Consider the following 21618-nt stretch of genomic DNA (forward strand, 5'->3'; position numbering starts at 1 on the left):
AGCAGAGATGCAGCCTGGATAAATTAGTTAGAAGTGCAGATGCTTTGTGTGACTGGAATCCAGGCCTGGTTTTTACCAGTCTAGTACTTCCTTATTTTAAGGAATAAATTTTGTTTTATTAGTTCTCATTCATGCTTTGCTGAGTTCTAACAATCAAAAACATTTTTGTGATGGAATCAATGCAGAATCACAGTAAGGTATTTGTGCATTTTCCTTCAAGTTAGAGACTTAAACCTGAGTATTCAGGAAAGGGAAGAAGTTTCCATCGCAGCCTGTGCAGTTCACAGATGCAAAGATTAGTTTCTTACAGCAAAAACTGTCTTGTGCCATCCTTACACCATATATTGTGTTATAGTTAGTTAACTGTCAGTTAACTGCAAACATTTTTCTGCAAACCAAAAATTCTGTACTGAGTTAATGTACAATTGATTAGGTACTGGCTATGATTTTATGATTAGGCACTGGGTATTTTCTCATTCTTCAGGGATTGTAATAGTAGGGAAAAGTTTACTAGATGGCATATCCCAGGAGCTCTGGCTTTGTGCCCAGAGCAGAAGTTACTGAACGAGCCCATGGTGTTCTTTACCATGTGATGGCAAAAAAAAAATTAAGAACTTGATAGATTGCAGCCACTATGATCCTCCTGTCAGTGTCCACAGGTGAGCTGACACAGACATGGAGAAACGAAAAATGAATCTAAGCTTACTCTGGGAATATTGTGTGCTGCAGCAGAGCCAAGACATCAGAGGAGGACGGTGCCAGACGGAGTGTAAGGAAACAAAGGACTTGGCTGGAGAGAAGTGTAACCACTTCTGGATGTGCTAGAACAGAGGCAGGGCAGTGCTGCAGCAGTCACAGGGTCAGGGATGCTTTCAAAGCAGAGAGTGGTGAGATAAAGCTGTGGCTGCCAGGGTTTGTTAAACTGCAGCAATCTAAGGAGTTAGAAAGGTGACTCTCCCTTTCCTAAGGGCAACAAGGAGTATTTCCTTCCCTTTGAGGAGTAATCTCTGCACCTCTAGTAGGAACTTCCGTCTGCCATCAGCTGATAAGAGCAGACACCAGACTGAACACATCCTCTTCCTTTGTAGTCCAAAGAGCAGCCTGAGAGCTGCCCTGGTGCTTCTCCCACACCAACACCCTGCAGGCGTGCCCTTGGTAACACCCGGGCTGCAGCTAAAGCACCGCAGGGAATGCATTGCCCAGAGGGCTTATTTTTCATCTTGTGACAGTCACAATGCATCTGTTTTCTCAGCTTGTGTCCCCCCACCAACACTTTGCCTGGATGAGTATTGACTCCTCAAAATGAGTGGAGCTGAAGGAAATTAGCTGTGAGTAGAGCAGAATCCAGCAGGGAAGGTGCTGGTTCTGCATGATGTATGCAGGAGTTGTATCGAAATGTGGGGTGTTTTTTTTTTACAAACAACATTCCAACATCCTTCTTCAGATGATTTTTTCCCTGTGCTCTGTGTGTTGGCAGAGGTCTGGATAGCAGAACTGTCTGCAGGGTGTTGTGAACACACAGCCTTGTCCATGAAAAATTCCTTACACAGTGGGCAGGAGAATAGATTTGTCTACTCGGGAAACAAGGTCAATGTTTCAGCCTGATAACTGTGTAAGGCAGCTGAAGAATCACCTGAGGATGTTCCAAAACACTTTAAAATTAATATTGTAGTTCTTTTGTTTTGTCTTATGGGTGAAACAGATGAGATTGGGGACCAAAAAGTGCCACACACTTATCGAGGATGTTACAGGACTGAGGATATGTACAAACTACTCTGATCCTATCCCACACCAAAGAGATTTTGATTTCTCCCCTTCAGAGTCAAATAGCATAATAATTCAGGTTTTTTCTCTTCTCTGTTCAGATCCATCCAGAATTTTTTGCTGACTGCAACTGCTGCTCTGTCAGAGCATCACAGGAGTTTTATGTAGCTGGAAAGGACCTCAGACATCAATCATATATTACCTTCTGCTGCAAAACAATGTTAGTTCTGCCCAAACTACTCCCAGATTTTGTTTAATCTGGTTTTAAAACTTCTGATGCTGAAATGGTGTCACCTGCTCGAGCAGTTTGTTTGTTTCACTGTCCTCATCTGTCTGAAGTCTTACATAATATCAGCTTTGACTCTCTGTGGTTGTCCTACCCCTAGAGAACACGGGAACAATTCATCTCATTCTTGCCCTGACAGCTTTTGACATATCTGAAGACCAGTTTCGTGCATGCCCTGAATCTAATTATTTAATTAAATCCCAGGTCCTCCAATCACATTTTCTAGACCTGTGATCTTTTTTTATGGCTCTGCTGGGAGCTTTGAGGATTAGGCAGTGGATGCTGGTTTCTGGCAGATAAGCATCTTGTTGCTGGGAGGAGATTTGGGAAGTGATGCTGAAGTTGTTCTGTGTGAACACACGTGAGGGACTCAGTGGGATCATCCCTCTCCAAAACAGCCCTGGTGAAGCATCAACAAACAATGAAATTGGATGTGGGGATTTGAGGCACGTTGTGGTTTTGTCTTTTGCCAGCATTGATTAAAGGCCTTCTTGTGTTTAAGCTCAAAGGTATGTGTTTAAACCTTGGGAGCTTGTTACAGGAGGTAATGTTATATTGGCTGGGTGTGTTCTGGATAAATGGCACTTATGAGAAAACCACAAGTCATGGCTGTGAAGCAGAATGTGAGTTTTCCACTCACTTCGCTTTTGGAATTTGCATCATTAAAGCATTTTCCTTGAACTCATATTCTGTGGAAGTTCTGATAAACTACTTGTGCTTTGCTTTGCCTGAAGTGTGTTGAGCTTTTCAGCTGCATGGAAAGTGCTGCAATGAAAAACTTCAAAGACGGTGAGAAATCTCTGACTTCATGAATGACTTGAGGGGGAAGTGTTGGCAGGGTACACTGAGCTTTTTACTCTGAATTTAAAATGCAGGAACTTAAATTTAAACTCCAGCCACAGAAAATCGGGTTCCACTCTGAGTTAAAGATTAAATTAATCTGGAACTCACTCCTACTTTTGGCTAGATGTCAGCATCCCTGTTATTAAAATCTCTGGCTTTTCTCTCTGGCTGTTATGGGACATCCTGACCTTTGTAAAATGAGGATCTAAACTGAGAGTTTTGGGAGAAGCTGCTTTAGACTTGGTTATTTAATGGCTATTTTACTCAAATTGATGGCTGGGTAAGAATCACATGATCTCTTGGGAGATTCTAAATGCTCTGTCACCTAAAACTATGAATGGTTTGATGCCAACCGTGAGTGATAAACTTGGTGCATCACTATTTCCTCTCTGCTTAACCAGTGCAGAAAGCAGAGGTGCTGTAAACAAGAGAACAGCTGACTGTAAACTCTGCACACAGGATTTGGTTCATCTGCTCTATTCCACTCCTCCAAAGCTGAAATAAAGATTTTTTTTACAGTCTCCATGCCCAAAATACCTCAGAGGAACGAAGAAGATTATGGGATTCGTATGAGAAATTTGGACAATCCTAAAAGGTCTGCCCTGTAGATGAGCGGTCCTGGTTGGGAACACCTGAACAGCTGGACCAGGTTTTGGATACTAAAGTAAAGCAAAAGCAACTGAAGAAACTCCTCAAATTTACTGAACCTTCTGGGGGCTTTTTGTGTGTGAAGTTATATTCATCTTCCCAGAGTACTATTAGCATATTCACCTACATTTAAATAATTAATTTCCTTGTTATATGCCAACTCTTAATTTTTTCTTCTTTCAGAATTATTGAAATCTGTGACAAGAGGTAGTGATACGAGGAAACGCTTAGTTTCTGGTTTGTTAATCAATTCCATAATATCTCGTTCTTCACAATTGCTTTATTTAATAGCACCAATTTCTGCTTTCAGGGCTTGACTTCCCTGTTAAGCATTTAAGTTTCAGAATTTTTTTTTTTAATCTTTTAACCTTTATCCCTTTGATTTTTTTTTCTCAGCCTATAATTTATTATACAGTCTCCTGTCAGAGGAGGAGGTAGACTAGGTGATTTTTACTGTATTGCAAATTATAATTATTATAGTTATTTGCATTAGTAATGGATTCATTCTTATCACTGAAAACAATTCCATTATCTGATCAGACAGTTATCTTCACACTGTCCGTGATCATATACTTTCATTAGGCACCTCTTTCTCTGTGGGTCAAAAGGAGAATTATTCTTTGATGCAGTCACTCTGCTCTCCACTTCTAACATTTTTCCCTGGTTAAAAAGAAGTTTTTATTACCTTACCAGGGGCTCTATGCAATAAAACCATGCTGCTGTGTTGCCATCCCTTCAGACCCAGCCGGGGATGGCACATGAGCAATGTCCCCTCTGTCACAGCCACGAGGGGAGGCGTCCTGATCCAGGTTCTATGGGAGGGAACAAGAGGCTGGTTTTCATGACCCAGCAAAGATATTTTGGCTCCTTTTGGAATTAAAGCAAAGGCTTGAGGATCTACAGCCTGTCCTTAGTGACGGGGAGAAGGTTCCTTTGCCAAGCCTTCCCTGCCTTCTGTGGGAGGTGGGGATCTGGAGGTGGGGGATGGCAGAGGGGCAAACACATCCTCTCCCACTCCCTGCTGATTTTGCCGTGCCTCTGCAGGGCTGTAAAATGGTGAGATGCACTATTTCCAAAGTGCAAGCAAGGGAGACATGGGAAAGGTTGGAAAGAGAAGTGAGGTCAGGCCACAGAATCCCTCAAGGGACCGAGAGCATCTTGGTGAGAGCTGGGGGTGGTGGAGAGCCATTGCACACTTCCCTCCTGGTGATTTCTTTCCCCTCATCAAAAGAGAGAAGGCTGGTGTTTGGGTAAAGAATTAAAGGCAGTACAGAAAAGGTTGGTCTAAAGTGAGGGTTTGTTTGGTTTGTTTTTGAGCAGCTCCTGTGGCAGTTTCTGTAGTGTGACCTGGGCTGTAGCCAGAAGACAGAGAAGTGTCAGGAGAAGGAAGGAAGGGGTGGCTCCTGCTCTTCCACACCTCAGGCAGGACAAGCTTATCCTGTATTCTGCATCTCATATAATTAAGGTGATGGCTGTATATATTCCTCCTCCATGAAGAACCTCTTCTGAGTGAGAAATGGTGCTGCACTTAGGACTGCACTCACTTTCCAAAGAGGATAATCAGGACTCCAAGAGAATTCATCCTCTGGAATAAGGAGAATGTTTCACACCCCAAGCTGTAATGTTCATTGCTGTTATTTTTCATGTGGGATTAAGACATAGGTTATATAAATTATATGCTACATTACAGTAATGTGAATGATTATCTGAACAAATGCATTACTGTGGAGGTTTAGATCCCTTTTTTTTCCCCCTTCACCTCCTTAATTGGTTAGATGTGAAGCCATTATCTACTTAATGCGATTAAGGGTAATATTTTTCGTAGGATAAACACACAACAATAATTCCATGGGCCAGAGCACAGAGGGACTTGAATGCAACTTTTGTCTTTGGGTCTCACAAAATATAGGTCATCAAAGTGATAGCAAGTGCAGTAGCCACCCAGTTGTTACTGTGTAATTGAACACGACATTTAGACTAATTTAAAGAGTACTTTGCTTCTTGTTTCTGCTTTTCCACAAGCACAGTTTAGAAGTAAGTGTCACATAGGGCACTATTAGTATTTTTTTTTAATTTAAAGCTGTGGAGCATCACATCAACCGTCTCCTTTCTTCCTCTGCCCTCTGCTGACCTTTTTTGACCAGTTAAGAATGGGGTTACATCTAATCTTTTTCTTGTCTACAAATTTTACGGAAAAAAAAATTGTATCTGAACTTATTATATAATTTCTTTGGCATAAAAAAAAGGTATTTTTTCCCAGTAAATGTCTCTTTTGTCAAAGAAACTGCTCCCAGATTATATCAGCAACAAGATGATAACAAATGTAACCTTGTTTTCCCACACTTTAATACAACCACACACAGTATATTCTTCTGGAGGATGACGGTGAGGCAAAACAGTTTGGGAATTACACTCCAATCAAGAAAAAAACAGCCTCCAGGGCAAAACATCATAAAATTCCTATTTGCAGCCTCCAAGGACATATCTCAGGAAGGTATGGAAATAAATAGGCAGCCACAACACTGTCAGCTGGGGCTAGGTGATGAAAGCTCTAACATGACAAACTAGATTAAAAAAACCCCTCCGGAGATTCGGGAAGGAGAACTCATCAATGCCAAATTAAGATACGCTCAAATATTTCTTGAGAGATAGAACCTCATTATGCCCCTGATTTATGGAGCAAAGTAATGACTGTGGACAGCATTGTCTAAAGACAACAACGAGTTCTGCTATATCGGTGTAATAATTAGAGTCATAGGAAATCTTCCATTTTTTAATCTTTTTTCCTCCAATTCTAAGATGATTTATAACAAAGGGGGAAAATGCATCGCACATAATAATCTAAAATGTAACAGAAATACGTGGCCCAAGTTGCTCCCATATTTAAAATATTTAAAATTCTTCTTGCAATGCTGCCCACCAACAAAATAATAGTAATTTCTAGCAGGAATTATAAAACCTAAACTATAGCACAAAGCGTTTTTCACCAAATTACTCACTCTATATCCACAATTACAGCCCATTTTTTTTTCCTTATGCTGATAACAAAAGATACATTTTAAGATCCTTGCTGTGCTACTCTTCCTTTAATAAATAAAGTGAGCTTTTCAAAAGCAGAAAAACGACACAGATAAAAATCAAAAAATTTCTGCATTTAAGGATGCAATCAAAGACTTGCCATGAATGGTGAGATATTAAAGTTAAAAAAAAAAAAAGAAAAAAGAAAAAAAAAAAAAAAACAATCAATTTGCTGTGTATTTTTGAACGTGGTTTGTCACAAATACCATTCCCAATAGATAAGAATGATTATACGGTAAAGAGCGTAATTTATATATCTCAAGCGTTCTGCTTTTGTCACCGCCATCGTTAAGGAATTTGACACGTTTGCAGGAGAACAATATATGTCAACTGAAATATATACCAATTAGCCCTAAATGGGACACTGAAATGAACGAGGCATGTGCATGCTATACTTACAAGTAATAACATGTGGTGCAAAGTCGCTCGCGTTTTCAAACAAGAATTCTTTTTATGTTGCCATTTAAAAAAAAAATCTAATATTTCAAAAGGTCAGGAATAAATAGCGCCATTAAGCATTAAAAGCTAGCTAAAGGGAAAGTAATTTGTTGTTCATTTAACATTGCATTTTATGTAATAGCTTTGTAAAGTGTTGGAGGGGGGGAGAGATTTTACTCTGCTAAAACAGGATGACGGCAGCTCCAGTTCATTATTAAAAGGAGATTTTTTATTATGCTATTGTCAACTTTAACGTCTTGATTCTGTTAGGTGTTTGTTAAAATTACATGGGCTGCTGAAGTGGCTATGGCAAAGGATAATGCTGAGAATATCATAACTGTCAAAACAATTGTGTAGGCAAGAATCTGCTTATTCCAAGGTAACGGAACAAAAGACAAAGGAGAAACTCTTCCGCAGTGTTAGGAAGTTAATAACCCTGTTGAGGTTTCCTCAGCAGGAGGCACTGAGATCAGGACACCAAATCCCAGGAGAGACAAACAGAGAAGGCAGAAAGAAGCAGGGGATGCCACAGGGTGGGGGGTACCTGAAAACCCAGCATCAGGCAGCAGCTCCCCTGTCTCTGGCTATTGATAAACCCACAATTATTTATCTTCCTGCAGAGGGTTTGTGTGTTCCTCCCAGGGCTGGATAAAGTGTGAAATCCTCTGTTCCTGTGGCTGGATCCTCTTCCTCCTGCCCAGTTGTGGCCATGCAGCAGTGGAAAGCCAAGGAAGGCTTTGCAGGAGCTAACCAGAGCTGGATTTAGCAGAGCCTGATGCAGGACAAAGAACTCAAAATCCTTGAATTTATTAGGCTTGACTCTATTACTCTACCACTGTAAGACTGACCGCATTTGGGAAAAACTGGAGACAAAATAAATGTCAGCTTTTAAGCGTCCTTCTGGACAGCATAGGCTGGGAGGAAAACACACAAAGAGAACTCTGCTGTGTTCTTGCTGCACTTGCTGCTGTCTGAGGAGCTGCACAGGGAGAGAAGGAATGTAACAGGGGGAATACTCCAGGAATTCAGCAAATTCAACCAGCCTGGTGTCAAATATTTCCAGAGATGGGGCACCTACCACCTCTCAGGGCAACCTACCCCTACAATAGAGAACTTCTTCTGTACGTCTAATCTAAATCAAATAGTACCTTTTAATCTGAGCAAGAAGCAGATGTGCAATTTGGAAGGGTTTTTAACATAAAAGCAAGCTGCATGTCTCTGACTAAAACTGAAATTGCTGGAAGATACTCTCTTCAGTTGTGTTGAAGCAAGGAACACTTTGGCTTTTATATAAAGAACTTACTTCAGCCCAGAGCATGCCCATAGGTTGCCAATCTTCAGTGCTAATGTTCCTTTGTCTATTATTTACATCCCCTATCTCCTTCCCATCACCCTGTGAGAGCTGGCAGAATGCATTCAATTAAAAACAACAACTACAACAACTCTGGGTTTTTTTTTTTCTATACTAGAAAAGTAGTGTTCCAACACAAAATAAATTGGTTTCCACCTCCACCACTGCACAGAATGTAAAGCCTTGCTGGGGGGCTGATGTCCTTCTGGGTGAGGAAAGGTCACCCAGAGAGGCAGAAGGAGCAGAGTGCCCAAGTCTGGGGAACATCAGGAGAAATACAGAAGGTCCTCAGGAGCAGTAGATCTGTGTAGCAGATAGATCCCAGCAGTTCTGTGAGGTTTTATCAGTGAGGATGAGCTTCCTCTGGCAGCAGAGGAGAAACAGCCCCCTTGCCCAGCAGAATGCTGAGGGACACAAGGAGGATTACACGGGGACAGAAATTGATTTGTTTTTGTTACCTGGCCCCTTTCGTCTTGCTTGAAATTATTTTGAAATGGGCAGAAAGCAGGGGAATTCCTCAGCAAGTTTTGGCACATTCACTCCTAAAGCTACTCTAAAAATTCTGTCTGTAGGGAGGTATCATCCACAGACTGAACCTCTGCCCCCCAAACCAGCAAAACCTCACCCCAAACAACACACAGCACCTGTATTGCAGATGCAGATTCCAGTGTTTTATTGGTAGCAAGGATTTGGGGATTGGAACATGGTGTGCTCAACAAGCAGTCAGAGTCTGCAGAACATCCTCCCTCACGGTCCCAGAACCACAGAAATGGTACCTGAGGATAAAGTAAATGAAAGCACCTTGAGCTGTCAGCAGTTGTTGAAATTATATGAGTGGATTTATTTTGATTTTAACACAACCTGATTTGTCATTTGAGACAACTGAATGGAACAAACCCTGAGCTTCTAAATTTGAAATATTACTGCTGGGGAAAGCACTGATAGGCTGTATTCATTCTGCTTCATTGCCCACTTACTTTAATGGTTCAGTTTTGGGGTTTCTTCCCCAGATTTTGTGCTACCATCTCTATAGGGATGGCCACAACTACTTGTGCAAAGGCCACAAGTCAGCAGAGGGGTGAGTTCCTACCCACAGAAATACACTTTGTGTATTCAGAAATGTGCTTTGGTGGAAACTGGAAACTACAACCAGACTTCGGACCTCTGCTTTAAGGTGAGTCCGAGTGCTGCTTGGGTGTAATAATTTCATTTTGCTTGAAACTGTTTCCACCTCCCATGTTGTCTTTTAAGTGATGGAATTTAAACTGCTTTTGAAAATAGGTCTAAAATTTAAACTGAACCTTCTGTTCCAGATACCAACTCAGGATGTGGATAAAATAAAATAACTCATCAAGAAAAAGAAGGAATTCATGTTTATAAGTCCAGGAAAATTAGTAAAACTGGATCAGAAAATCGTGCTTCTATAATCTGAACATCTAAGCCATACTTCACAAAGTCTAGAGGAATCAATTTTAGCCTTTTTCCCTCAGCTTTTTATAGCACCTTCCAGTGCAGGCTCCAAGTGTTAGTGTTCCTCACTGGAAGGGTGGGTTTATTATCACCATCCTCTTTAGTCAGTCATGACCTTAGGGGATATCAATACCAATGGAATACTTGGCTGGTTCCAGCTGACAGTGAATCAGACCCATAAATAATTTGTTTTTGTGAACAGTAGGAGCTTGGCAAGAATGATGCTGACAGTCCAAGCCAGCATTATTTTTTTTCACCCAAAGAGTTGTACAGAAAGTTTGCTCTTCTAAATCTTGGAGAGATTTTCAGTTTTACTTTGAGGTTATTTAAGGCAAAGGGTTGAAGTAGTGGGGGAATGGATGAACAGCATCTTGAAAAGAAGGAAATAAAAGGTTTCCTGGAGAACCTTTTCATTTTAATGCCTTAAATAGCTTTTCTTGTGAAAAGGCTTCCACTCTACTTACAATTTTGTCACCTATCTTCTGCAGTAACTTTCAAGATTTTCACAATGGATATACTTACTCTTTCCTATTTTCTCCAACTTCTACTGTGATAGTTGCAGCTCCCAGTTTAGGAAGAGTTGGGTTTACCCAGTTGTTGTTCCAAAGAAATTTAACCTTGGTAATGTCTCCTACATTAACCTCTGCATCAATATAGGTGGTGTAAGTGTTGCCTGGCTTGAGGGTACCCCTGTGAAAAACAGCATTTTATGGATGTGAGGCATGGAAACATTTACTGTTAATTATCAGTCTTGTCAAAGGCTCTGCTGTGGTGGCAAGAGGGTAGAAATTTAGCAGAGGGACAGTGTTTATCCTATTATATGGTAGCAACATTATTGACAGATTTCTGATGTAGTTCATCCAAAATCACTGTCTGTCAGAGGCAGCAAAGGCAGGTGGGGCTGATATGCTACCTTTTTGTTTCTCTCTTCATAAGATCAGTTTAAGCAGAATTATTCATTACAAATACAAATAAAGGGTTATAGAAGAAGTTTCTTTTCTATTGAATTTTTAACTTACTTGGTGATCTGGTACTGCTTTGTGTTCCCATCACTGCCATACAGGGCAACATTTACATATCCTCTTACTTTGCTCTTTCCAGAGAGGGTCACGGTTATCTTGTACCTCCAAACTGCACAGAAGAAATACGGTAATGTAGACTGCACCCATTGAGAAACAGTCTCCAAAATATCAAATTCTAGGGGGTTTTTGTTGTTATTTTCCTGTCTGTACAGTGTAGTTCAGACCAGAAGATACAAAACACCAGTGAGTCAAATCTGTCATTATGTCCCAATGAGATTAACATGAGAAATGGAAGATACTTGTGTAACTTTCTGGGAGAGAACAATGAGTCTATGTCATTGTAAATACAATACAGATCTCAGCATTTTGAAGGTTTTCATACAGTGTGAAGCTGGAAATAAAGGGGTGTCAGGGATAAATACAGATACAGAATCTAAGCAGCATGAAAAACTTCTGAAGCTCCAGGAAAATAATTTTTGTGGGTGGGAACTTCCTTTCAGTGTGCAATTAGCAAAAGGAGCTCGAGAAGATTCTGATTTGTGCTTACAGGGCAAACTAAGCAGTGTGTTGTGAGTGCTGGTGTTCAGGATAACTGAGCTTGTAAAGGAGGTTTTCTTCTCCATCCAGTTCTGAAACCAGCTGTGATCAGCTTGTTCTTTGCCTTTGTCCAATAGAGTTTTTGGCATCTCCAATGATGGAGATTTCCCAGCTTTCCTGCATTTAACCACTGCCATCATGACTGCAATTTTCATACTATTTAATAACAAATTCCCTTTCTGCAGCTTCTATGCATTGTCTCTCCTCCTTTCTCCCTGAACCTTCCAACCCACCAAACATCTCAGTAACCTCCACTGGACTCTAGAGTTTGTCAGCAACTTTCTTGTGCTGTAGGGCCCCAAACTGACATGGAGCAAAAGAGGAAAAAGCATGAAGAACAGAAGAGACTTTACATTGTGAGACCTGTTCATCTGCTGAAGTCAAGTGTCAAACAGGAAAATAAAATTTTTACAAAGGGCACATAGCAATGGAAGTGTTCAAAACTCACGAGGAAAATCCTTGTTCTCTGCAGTATTCAGGTAAAGTTTCACGACATCACTTTTAAATTTGTCCTTCAATCTGTCTGCATAGTGACCCATATTTGGGCATCCCTCTTCTGGGCACGGGAAACAGTTTCCCTAATGAAAACAAATATATCTATTAATAACATTATCCAGCCAACGAAGGAAAAGAAAACATTAGTCTAAGGCTTTATTTTTAACGATGTTTTCAACGGGGTCCATCCCGAAGCTCTGAGAAATACTTACTGCTTGAAAAAGATCATACGAAGCACAAGGATAACCTAAAAATCCGTCAGAGTAGATGATACTGTCCGAGTAATACTTGTAACTCCGCAAGTGATTGCAAGCCACAAAGTCCCGAGTCCCTACGAGAAGATGCCCCCAGGTTATTCTCCTTTTCTCTTACCACTCAAGGAAAGAAACCCGTGTCATCGATGTGCATCATTCCTCCTCAAAAGCCTCGTCACAGTTCTTGGAGGCTCAAACCTCAGGTTGGTACCTTACTGATGCACTCACGCCCTAAGGAATGTCACTGGCTCAACAGGTACAAAATGCGAACTTGAAATGCTTTGTGGAGACCGACTGTGCAGCTCAGCCCAGCCCCTGGCCCTCGAGAAACACTTATTGAAGCAATCTGACCGAGTTTAACAATAGAAACGAGAGCTGCCTGGAGCAGGTCTTTTGTAGGCAACAGTTTCATTACCATAACAAAAGAAAACCAAATGAAAAGTATTTAACAGTGAACTTCCTAGGGCAGTGCTGATTTGCTCCAGCTGAGGGCTTCGAAACAAAATTATTATTATTTGGGGGGTGCTTAAGAAAGGGAGACTCTTAAAATTAAAATAATGAATATATTATTTTCCTTTGTGTTGCCTGTATTTTCCGGACTTTAGGTTAAAAAGGAGACCATATACTATGCAGTTATTTCTTTGTGCTTAAATTCCCCATTATTGGTAACAAGTTTACGAAAAAAAAAAAAAAGGGGGGGGGTGGGGGGGATAATCAAAAAGTAATGCCTCCAGCTGCATTGAATAAAACCTGGAGTAAAAGGCCCTATCACAAACCAGTTAATGGATCCCCAGAGTTTAAGGTGTTTGCAGTAGTGTAAGAAAGAGCTCAGGTGGTGTACTGAAAAATCTCCACAGCAGAAATCTTCGGGCCTTTTAATTTAATTTTTTAATCTTATGTGCAATTTAATTTTAGAAAGATACACAGGAATCCTCTGATACTTACAGATTTTATTACAACCATGTAAAACAACGAAGAACAGTGTATTTGAGCAACTACATGCCAATCTTTTTTTAGCTCCCTAAAGACACATTGACATCACTTCAGTGCAACTCAGATTGTAATCTGTAATCTGTATTTAACAAGAAATCAAATTAATGGCTCTATCTCCGAAGATTTCAGCTGCAGATACCCTCCCAGGAGTAGCTGTGAACATCCACCAGTGCTGCTGCTGGGCAATTAGACACAAAATGCAATGTGCTGTTAAAGGCCCTTCAAAACTTTTGGCCCAGCTCCAGCAACTTTTGTTTCTGATATTAGATCCTTTAGAGGAAACCAATTTCCAGGGGCAAACCCTTTGTCTTGTTTATTTTTTTAATAAGCTCTGGAAAAATTGTGTGCTTTGAGCATTTTAACAGTTTCACCGCAGTCTGCAGCTGCCATTGCTGGTGGATACACCAAAAGCTAATGTAAAACACCTGAATTAAGGAAAAATAAGTGGCTACACTTCGAGGGATGGCCTTCCCCTGAATTTGTAATGCAAACAACACACTTACCTTCCCAGATGCCATCGATATCTACAATCTGTGAGACAGGGTTCTTGTCACACCCGGGCATCTGCTCTCCTCCATTTGGATAAAAGTCAATGTGCCCTATAGCTGGGCCTATGCCAAAACCTGGAGCATTTGAAACAGGGGTAAGCATGTTTTAAGTTAATGTTGTCTCATACCTGTAGCTGCTGGCTTCAAGTTTGCCTGTGCACAGTGTTTTAGGACAGGAGCTGTTGGTGGCTAAAGTGGTGAATTTGTTCTGCTCTGCCACAGCACAACAGCCTCGATGAACTATCAGAACAATTAAGTGCCACAGGGCATAAATAATTCGGTACAGTAAATAATAAATAATCAGTACAGTAGAGCTGCATACTCACCTAAGTAGGGGATTGTGGGAGCACAGTCTGTGTGGATAACATCAACAAAGTCTGCATCAGATTTGTCCAGTCTGACTTCAGTTGGAGTGCCTTGAAAGTAAGGTTGTGCAGGGTCCAGTCCTGAGAGCACAAGAGTTGAGTTATGTATAAATAAAGAGATGTAGGTGTAGAATCATCTTACGTATTTGATTGTATATAATGACTATCACAAATATAGTCACCTAGGGTTCCTTATAGCTAGGCAATATAAGCATTAATAAAATGAGGATATGTGCTCTCTCTTACCAAGTGGCTTTTCTCCCAGGAAGTCACCTGTGGGAAGCCTATTGAATTTTACTGCTTTACATACTTAGGACAATATTGAATTATTGGAACACTTGGAATTAACTTTTTCTTTTTTTAATTGGACTTCTCTTTAATAACACTGCTCAAACTGAGGTTACTGTGTCTGCATCCCAATTAACTGATGCATCTGTGTGGTTTCTTGAGTTCCTTGCTTGGGAGTACTCAGAGGAATTTGTTCTGATAGCATCCCATCTGCTTGGGGTTGTTGAAACCTGCCTGCCTACATTAGAATCCAGTCAGATTTTGGGAAAAACATCTCGTTTCGAAGCAATGAGCTTTGAACTTAGCAGAAAATTGAATCAATTTGCTTCCCGAATTGCTGCAGCAATTTCAGGTGCTTGTAAAGCCTTGCAAATTGCACAGGTTTTGCTGCCATATACTTGCATCTCTTCTTGTCCCTAGGCAGCATGTTTTGGGTTTGCTTTTCAACTGAGTTTTGTAGACTATTAGTCGAAGTTTCACCAAGCCTGAAATCCTCGAGGAAAAATAACAATCGGAAAGGGTTTTGTTAAAAATGTCCAAAAATTGTCTTTTATGCGTGAAAGGCCACTCTGCTCAATGCACAATGCCCTTGGCATTGCCTACATGATGAACAAGGAGATCAAACCCACAGTTTTAAACTCTGGAAGTGCTGAACATGTTAAAAAAAACCCCAAACCCTCTTGCTGTGTAACCCGTGTGCGAGCAAAAAAAATTCTCTCTTTCCTCCCATTTACCACAAGTTGCTCCTTGGGGTGCAGGGTGAAAGGGCTGTGATATTCCAATGAGCAATTACTAGTCTGCAGCCACAGATGCAGTCGAGGGAAGGTGGGGAGGGAAGGAAGAGCAGGGTTTGTTTGGTGGCCGTGGCTGCAGTCACTGACCCGTGATCCGGCCGATGCCCGGGCGCCTCCGGCCGGCCTCGCCCGCAGCGTGTGCTCCCAGGCTGTGCCCGATGATGTGAACGTCAGCTGGAGAGTACCCATAGTTGTCCTGGCAGAACAGCAACAGACAAACTCTGCTGTGCAAAGGGAAGACTTAAAAGGGGCTGGAAAATGGCTTTTAATTTGCCTGCTGACTCAGGAACTCCTAGAGGCTTTCAGCATCTCTTTTGCCAGTTACTTCTATCCAAAGCAAAGGTTTTCCAAACCCCCTTATTCAGCTGCTGCCCTGCTTTGGAGGTTGTTATAACTGCAGACAGCTCTGTCAAGAGTCCTGAAAGGCTCTGTATTCTTCCATAGGGCCCCTTAAGGTCACAGAATGCTTGTCAGCCTTGCAGCAGTCGGCCAGGCAGGAACTCTTGGTCACACCTGGCAGCACCACGCACAGCTGGTGGAGGGCATGAGAGGAGGGAAGCCTTCAGCCTTTTTGGGCAGGAAAGTTCAGTAGCTGCAGTGCACATGTGGAGAGTGAGAGGTGGGTCAAGAGCACTCTCTGGTTTTAGTATTTATAGTTCTTTTATGGGAAATTTGTGTTGAAAGCAATTGGATTAAGAGAAGGCTTCAGACCAAGCTTCACTTCTCATGTGAAGCTGGATACAAAAGGGGCATCTGTGGGTTTGTGGAACCCAAACCTCCTGTGGGTTTGGGAATTGTCCATCCCAGCATTCCCCAGGACAGCTGATGGGTCCTGTTTGTCCCCAGCCAGTGCTGCCAGCTGATTTTCTGTTCTTGTGAGCTCTTTGGTTCTGTCTCCAAGAAAAAGAAGTTTGCCATATCCATTATTTCTGCATACTTAAAAGTTCTACACTGCATTTGTTAACATCTACAGAGTAACTCTTTGTTCGTACTATGAGAATTTCCTGTAGAAATTATTTCTAGAAATGTATTTCCTCTCCTTAAGTTAGCAGGCTCTGCTGCTATCACACAGTGCCCTCCTTTAAAAAATAAAAAATAAAAAAAAAAAAAAAATTGTTCTCAGCACAACTGATCATGGAATAGAGAACAATATTTTCTGCTGGTTATATCCACATTTGTGAAAGTTCCAGAGCCTTTCTTCTTGGACAATCAGTATTTTAGCTGTAGCTTTGGAAAGAGCAGACCCTTACCATGAGAACATCTATGAAATAAGCGATTTCAGCGCCCACCACACGGATGTTGTTCGATGCCTGGGTGTACTGACACAATGCACCTCTCCTCCAGCTCACGCAGAAGCAGTTCACATCTTCCACAGTAAGCATCCTCTGTTTTGTAAAACAAAAGTAAAAACCGTGGTAAACACAGTATGGGATCAGTTCATGTTGGTCATTGTGGCTCAGCCACTAAACTTTTGCTGTGTTGTGTGAAATTGTATAAGAATGTTTTGAAAACCAAAGCTGTAGCATGGATGTGTGCTCAGAGGGGTTTGTGTGATCACACAATGCTGAAAGAGGATGATATGTAATGTAGTAATCACTTCAAATACCCAGAGCAGTATTTTTTACAGAAAGGAAAACAATATCAATTATGAAACGTTCAATTTTTATTTTTGATCAAACTAGGTATGTAACACTAAATAAGAGCTTATGCACCTATTCACTTCAGTGATTTAAAAGTACTATTTTAAGTCAAATTTAATTAGAATAGTTTTGATAGTAAAAGTCAAGAGTGGTTTTCTGATGCAAACTTGTAAGAAAGAGAATGTTTTTTATAGGACGGTGTATAAACTGTTAGTGTTCGTTTCAGATTTATGGCTTCATTTGGAAATATGCATATGCAGGCAGAGAATCAGAAGATTTAGTGTTCTCCACTGAGCTGGATTGTTTGGCTAAAAGTACTTTTTTTAGCAGCTTAAGTATATGGCAACAACTGGCAAAGGACAAAAAAAGGCAATAAAAGTGTCTGTGACCATACCATAAGTGGTAAAAATCAATATGCAGATAGGATTATTGCTTAATGGGAAGGAAAGCAAGTAACAGATACACATAGGAGGATTGACGTATTCACAATCCCCTTTGCTCCACTCTTTATTGAATAGATTCACTGAGACCAATTTGTTTCTAAATATAAACTAGAGTATTGTGATAAAACAAAGGCTACCATAAGAGATGAAGAATTTAAGGATTTATCTCATGCCTCTACATCCTGGAAAATTGATCAAACGGATTTACGGATGAGCTGAAAAAAATTGTGACCTATCTCATTGATAGTGAAGTTCCAGGAAACAAACCTCTATTTTAAGAGTGCAAAATGTAAGGCAATTATAAATTGCCTTAAAAAAAATAAAAACATCAATCTACTTCTGATACTTTAAACAAATTATTAACTGACATAATTTTTCTTTTCTTTTGTTCTAGCATCAAAAAGAAGCAGGCAAAGGGGATGCAATAAATGCAAAATACTTTGATTTTAGTTTCACATTGATCCTCATAGTGTTCTCATATGTAAAATAGGAATATATTATTTTAAAAAATTGTAATTATGTTAATGGTTGAAAAACCTTATCCTCAAAGTGACATCAACTGGTATTTTGCCCTGTGCTGCATGACTAGGGGCTTTCATTAGCTCCAGCTGCAATTAAAAGCATGTTTGGAGGACTTGAGAAAACCACAAGCTGGAATTGCACTCTGCATAGCTGCAGGGTTAAGAAATAATTTGTGGAACGAGCACAGAAATCAATAAAGCAGAGTGCTTTACTACAATCAGTGCTCATGGCAAGTCCTAAATTGAAAGCTTTGTTCGAGATGCTCCCCTTGAGGTCCCCTTTGGATGTACATTTCTACATCTTTATTGCTTTTGCTAATGGCCAGCCCATGTGCTCAGCCTCCAGCACCCACATGGCAGCCCAAACCTTCCTGATGGACCTTCCACACCAAAAACCTTCTTTTGGCTGGAGAATTAGGATGCAGGACTAATCTGGAGTCAAGCCAGCATCTTACTCCAGGGTTTGTGCTCAGTTTTACCAAGGAAAAGGGCACTTACTGAGCCAAATCTCCTCTCTCACTTCCTTAAAGAGAAAAGCTGAATGAATTTTATCTCATGCCTTTCCTCAAAGTGCAAAGCTACATAGCCAATTTGGTAACAATCTGAGAAGGCAAACTATTTTTCGCTTTCTTATCGCTCCAAATACCATGAGAAAAATTGGTAAAAATAGAGAAAACAGACCATTTATATGAATGTGTTTATAAATGCAAATTAAGGGTGTCCCTCTGGTACCTACCTGGCACAGGTCTGACAGCCAGTTTTCTTCTCCATTGTCTACAAATCCATGCACAATAAATTTGGTCTTCCTGCTTGCATTAAAATTTGAGGCTTCGATTGTTGAATTATCAACAGCAGACACCTCCTATATTGATATAGATTTTAAAAGAATAAAATTAGCATAGATAAGATCTTAATAAACCTTTAGATCTGCTTTCTGTAAATAAGTTTTCCAAGTTGCAAAGACCTGAACTGTGCTGATCTATGCAGATGTTTAAAAGTTTTGTAATGTTGAACACATCTGCAAGAGTGCACATGAAGGTTTATGTGTATCTCCATTCGATGCAAGCTTTGACACCTATCTTAGACAAGACTTTGATTTTATCTGTGGAAAAAAATTACCCCAAAATGCCCAGTTTCCCAGTAGTTCTCAATGGGGATCCTGCCAAGGAGGTGGAAGAGGAGGTCTTTTGAATAAATGGAGGTTTGGTCATTTTTAACACTTTTCAGGAACATAGTGAACATAGTTATGCTTATTAACTTTTTTGTTTGTTTGTTTGTTTGTTTGTTTTTGTTGGGGGTTGTGTGTGTGTGTGATTCCACTAAGGTTTAAACCACAACAGTTCTTACTTGAAAATCATCAAAGTTTTCTCTAGTGTACAGCAGGAAGCGCGTGTTTATATTCTCTGGTTTCCAGGGCAATTTGTAGATGGGCCTCTCCACCGTCCCAGACCATGGCACATCATCTGTGAAGCACCCAAGCCTGTCAAAGCAAACTTTGTCACCTGTAGCATGAAGACCAAAACAATGATGTGTGAATGAGGAGAGAAATGGAGCAGTCAGAACTCAAAGTATGGCTTCTCTGGGGGCGTTTTTTTTACTTGAAAATCCCACAATTTACAGAAAGCCAAGAGCAGCAGTCGCCCTTTCCCAGACCTTGAGAGGCTGCAGTTTACCCCAAAGAGAGAAGCCACCCTATTGCTCATCAATGAAGTCCTCAGAGGAGTTCCTCTCTGGTATCCTATGAAATACCTTGGGAATCCTCCCCCAGCTGTTGCTTTGCCCAAGGCAGAGAGAGCTGGTGAGTTTCTCCTAATGCCAAGCCAAAATACTGCAGATCATCAGCAATAAATTGAGACTGTGCTGAACAGCTCACATGAGAAGTCTTCTACTACACAAGCCACTGTCTTCTGTTGAATAGAAAGCTCGTCAGACTGCCTCCACCCCCTGGCCCTGGCATTTTTTCCCATTTCCATCACTAATAAGAGTACAATAAATAATTCCCTATGTTTAGTAGAGCAGTAACTTTGTTCTGAGATATGAAACATCAGCTTCTCTTGCTCACTCCTAGGGCAGAATTCCCAGAGTGGAGAAGGAAAACAACACCCATACTCTCATCTCACAATTCCTGTATGGAAAAGTGAACAACATCAACCTCAATCAGTAAGTTTTAAGGCACGAGGGCGTAGAATAATACCTCGAAAATAGGTGGGAAATACAGCAACACAGGAAGGCAATACAAACACTAACCCCATATGCTTACCTTCTGCTGCGCTGAGAAGAAACAGGGCAAGAATCCAAACTCCAAGCATCTGGAACAGCAGAAAAAGAAGCAGCTAGGATTTGCTAACCCACTCGTTTAGCAAGCACACTCAGCCCCCTGGTGCTGAATTTTCTCAAGGTGAACGCAGTGCCTGTTGTTTCTGCAGGATGTCTCCCTGACTGCTGCGTGTGCCGGACAGGTCTGAGTCAGCTTCGTGTTTGCATGCTCCACGAGAGATTGGGGGCCATAAACATACAAAAACACAGCTTAAAGCCAGGGTGATTTTTTTTCCTTCTGATCAGATGTATAGGAGCTACTTAGGCATTAGCATTAGGACTAGCAGAACATGAGCTGCCAATCCCCTTCACACTCCTGTGCCGTGAGAAGCCACTAATCTGACGAGGTACAAGGAAAAAAAAAACTGAACTACTTACGATGCAGTCTTGAAGCTCCTGGCATTAATGTGTAAACTTTTCATGTATTTTTATAGTCTGCTTTATCCTTGGAACTGTTTCTAGAAAGATAAGAATATTTGTTTCAGATTATAGCTTATAGATAAACTGGAATATAACCTTAATGGTTGGTTTCTCTCATAGCTCCAAAATCCATGGACATAGGTTTTCTTGGGCTGGATCCCACAATATGACTGGAGCACCAAAGGTTGGTAATTCCCTGCTAGCAACTCATCAGGAGTGATCCATGAAAGAAAATTATATGGATCTGTGTGTCATGTCTTGGCTGGGAAGGCTTTTATTTTTGGTGTTGTGTAGTTGGGGTGTAGGAGATCTACTGGGGGAGTTGGTAGGGAACCACATAATTTTTAAGTCCCATTCCTTGCCCCATATCAAGTGACTTCAGATGTGAAAAGCTCCTGTGTTTTCTGGGTCTTTTGATGAAGGCTTATCCCTCTTGGTAAACTCTTAGTGGGCTTGATATAGTCTTTTCATAGTGAAAGAGTTTCACCTTCTCCTGGCATCCCTTTAATTTCCTTGCTGAAATAAGTAGATGTAGAAGGACAGTTGTTTAACTCCTGGGATCTTTTCTGTACTACCCGTGTAACCCAAGTTTTGAGAAAAGTTCTGAGTGATGAACCGAGAGCAAACACACTGGAAATAAAAGCAAACAATTTATAAAATTCTTCCAAACATTGAGATATTGTTGGAATGCTACAATGATCTAGTAGAAACATCAACTAAAAGGTAAAAAGCAGGTGTGCAAATGGATAAGACTAGGTCTGGCAACCCCTTGGACCTGTTTGTCTCTAGAAGAAGGCTCTAAGTGAACTCAAGAAGAAATCAGACCTGAGCTGACTCCCCTTAGAGAGCTTTGTCAGCTTGGCTATATTTTATGGCTATATGTTTGCAGAGTTGATGCTCCCTGATCTCCACCTCTGGGAATGGCCAAATGGATACCAGGTGCTCCACTGCTATCAGCAGTGCTAATGGAGTTTATTTCTATAAACAGCTAAATTTTACTTTTTATTAAGACACCACCTTTGATACTGATTTAGAGCTCAGTGC

At 40.9% G+C, this 21618-nt stretch overlaps 1 protein-coding gene across 1 annotated transcript; it reads right to left on the reverse strand.

The window, feature by feature from the left end:
- Positions 1-9057: 9057 nt before the first annotated feature.
- On the reverse strand, positions 9058-20542 carry LOC136364005 (inactive pancreatic lipase-related protein 1-like). The gene is made up of 13 exons (XM_066323522.1): positions 20533-20542; positions 20099-20147; positions 19186-19340; positions 18575-18700; positions 16485-16619; positions 15322-15430; positions 14114-14233; positions 13743-13862; positions 12205-12323; positions 11946-12075; positions 10898-11009; positions 10401-10568; positions 9058-9184 (listed from the first exon to the last, which is right to left on the reverse strand). The coding sequence occupies exons 2-13, from the start codon at positions 20145-20147 to the stop codon at positions 9121-9123; spliced, it is 1407 nt and encodes a 468-aa protein (XP_066179619.1). The 5' UTR covers positions 20533-20542; the 3' UTR covers positions 9058-9120.
- Between the last annotated feature and the right edge of the window lie 1076 nt (positions 20543-21618).

The sequence above is a fragment of the Sylvia atricapilla genome, chromosome 8, assembly GCF_009819655.1.
Source record: "Sylvia atricapilla isolate bSylAtr1 chromosome 8, bSylAtr1.pri, whole genome shotgun sequence".
Classification (NCBI taxonomy): Eukaryota; Metazoa; Chordata; class Aves; order Passeriformes; family Sylviidae; genus Sylvia; species Sylvia atricapilla.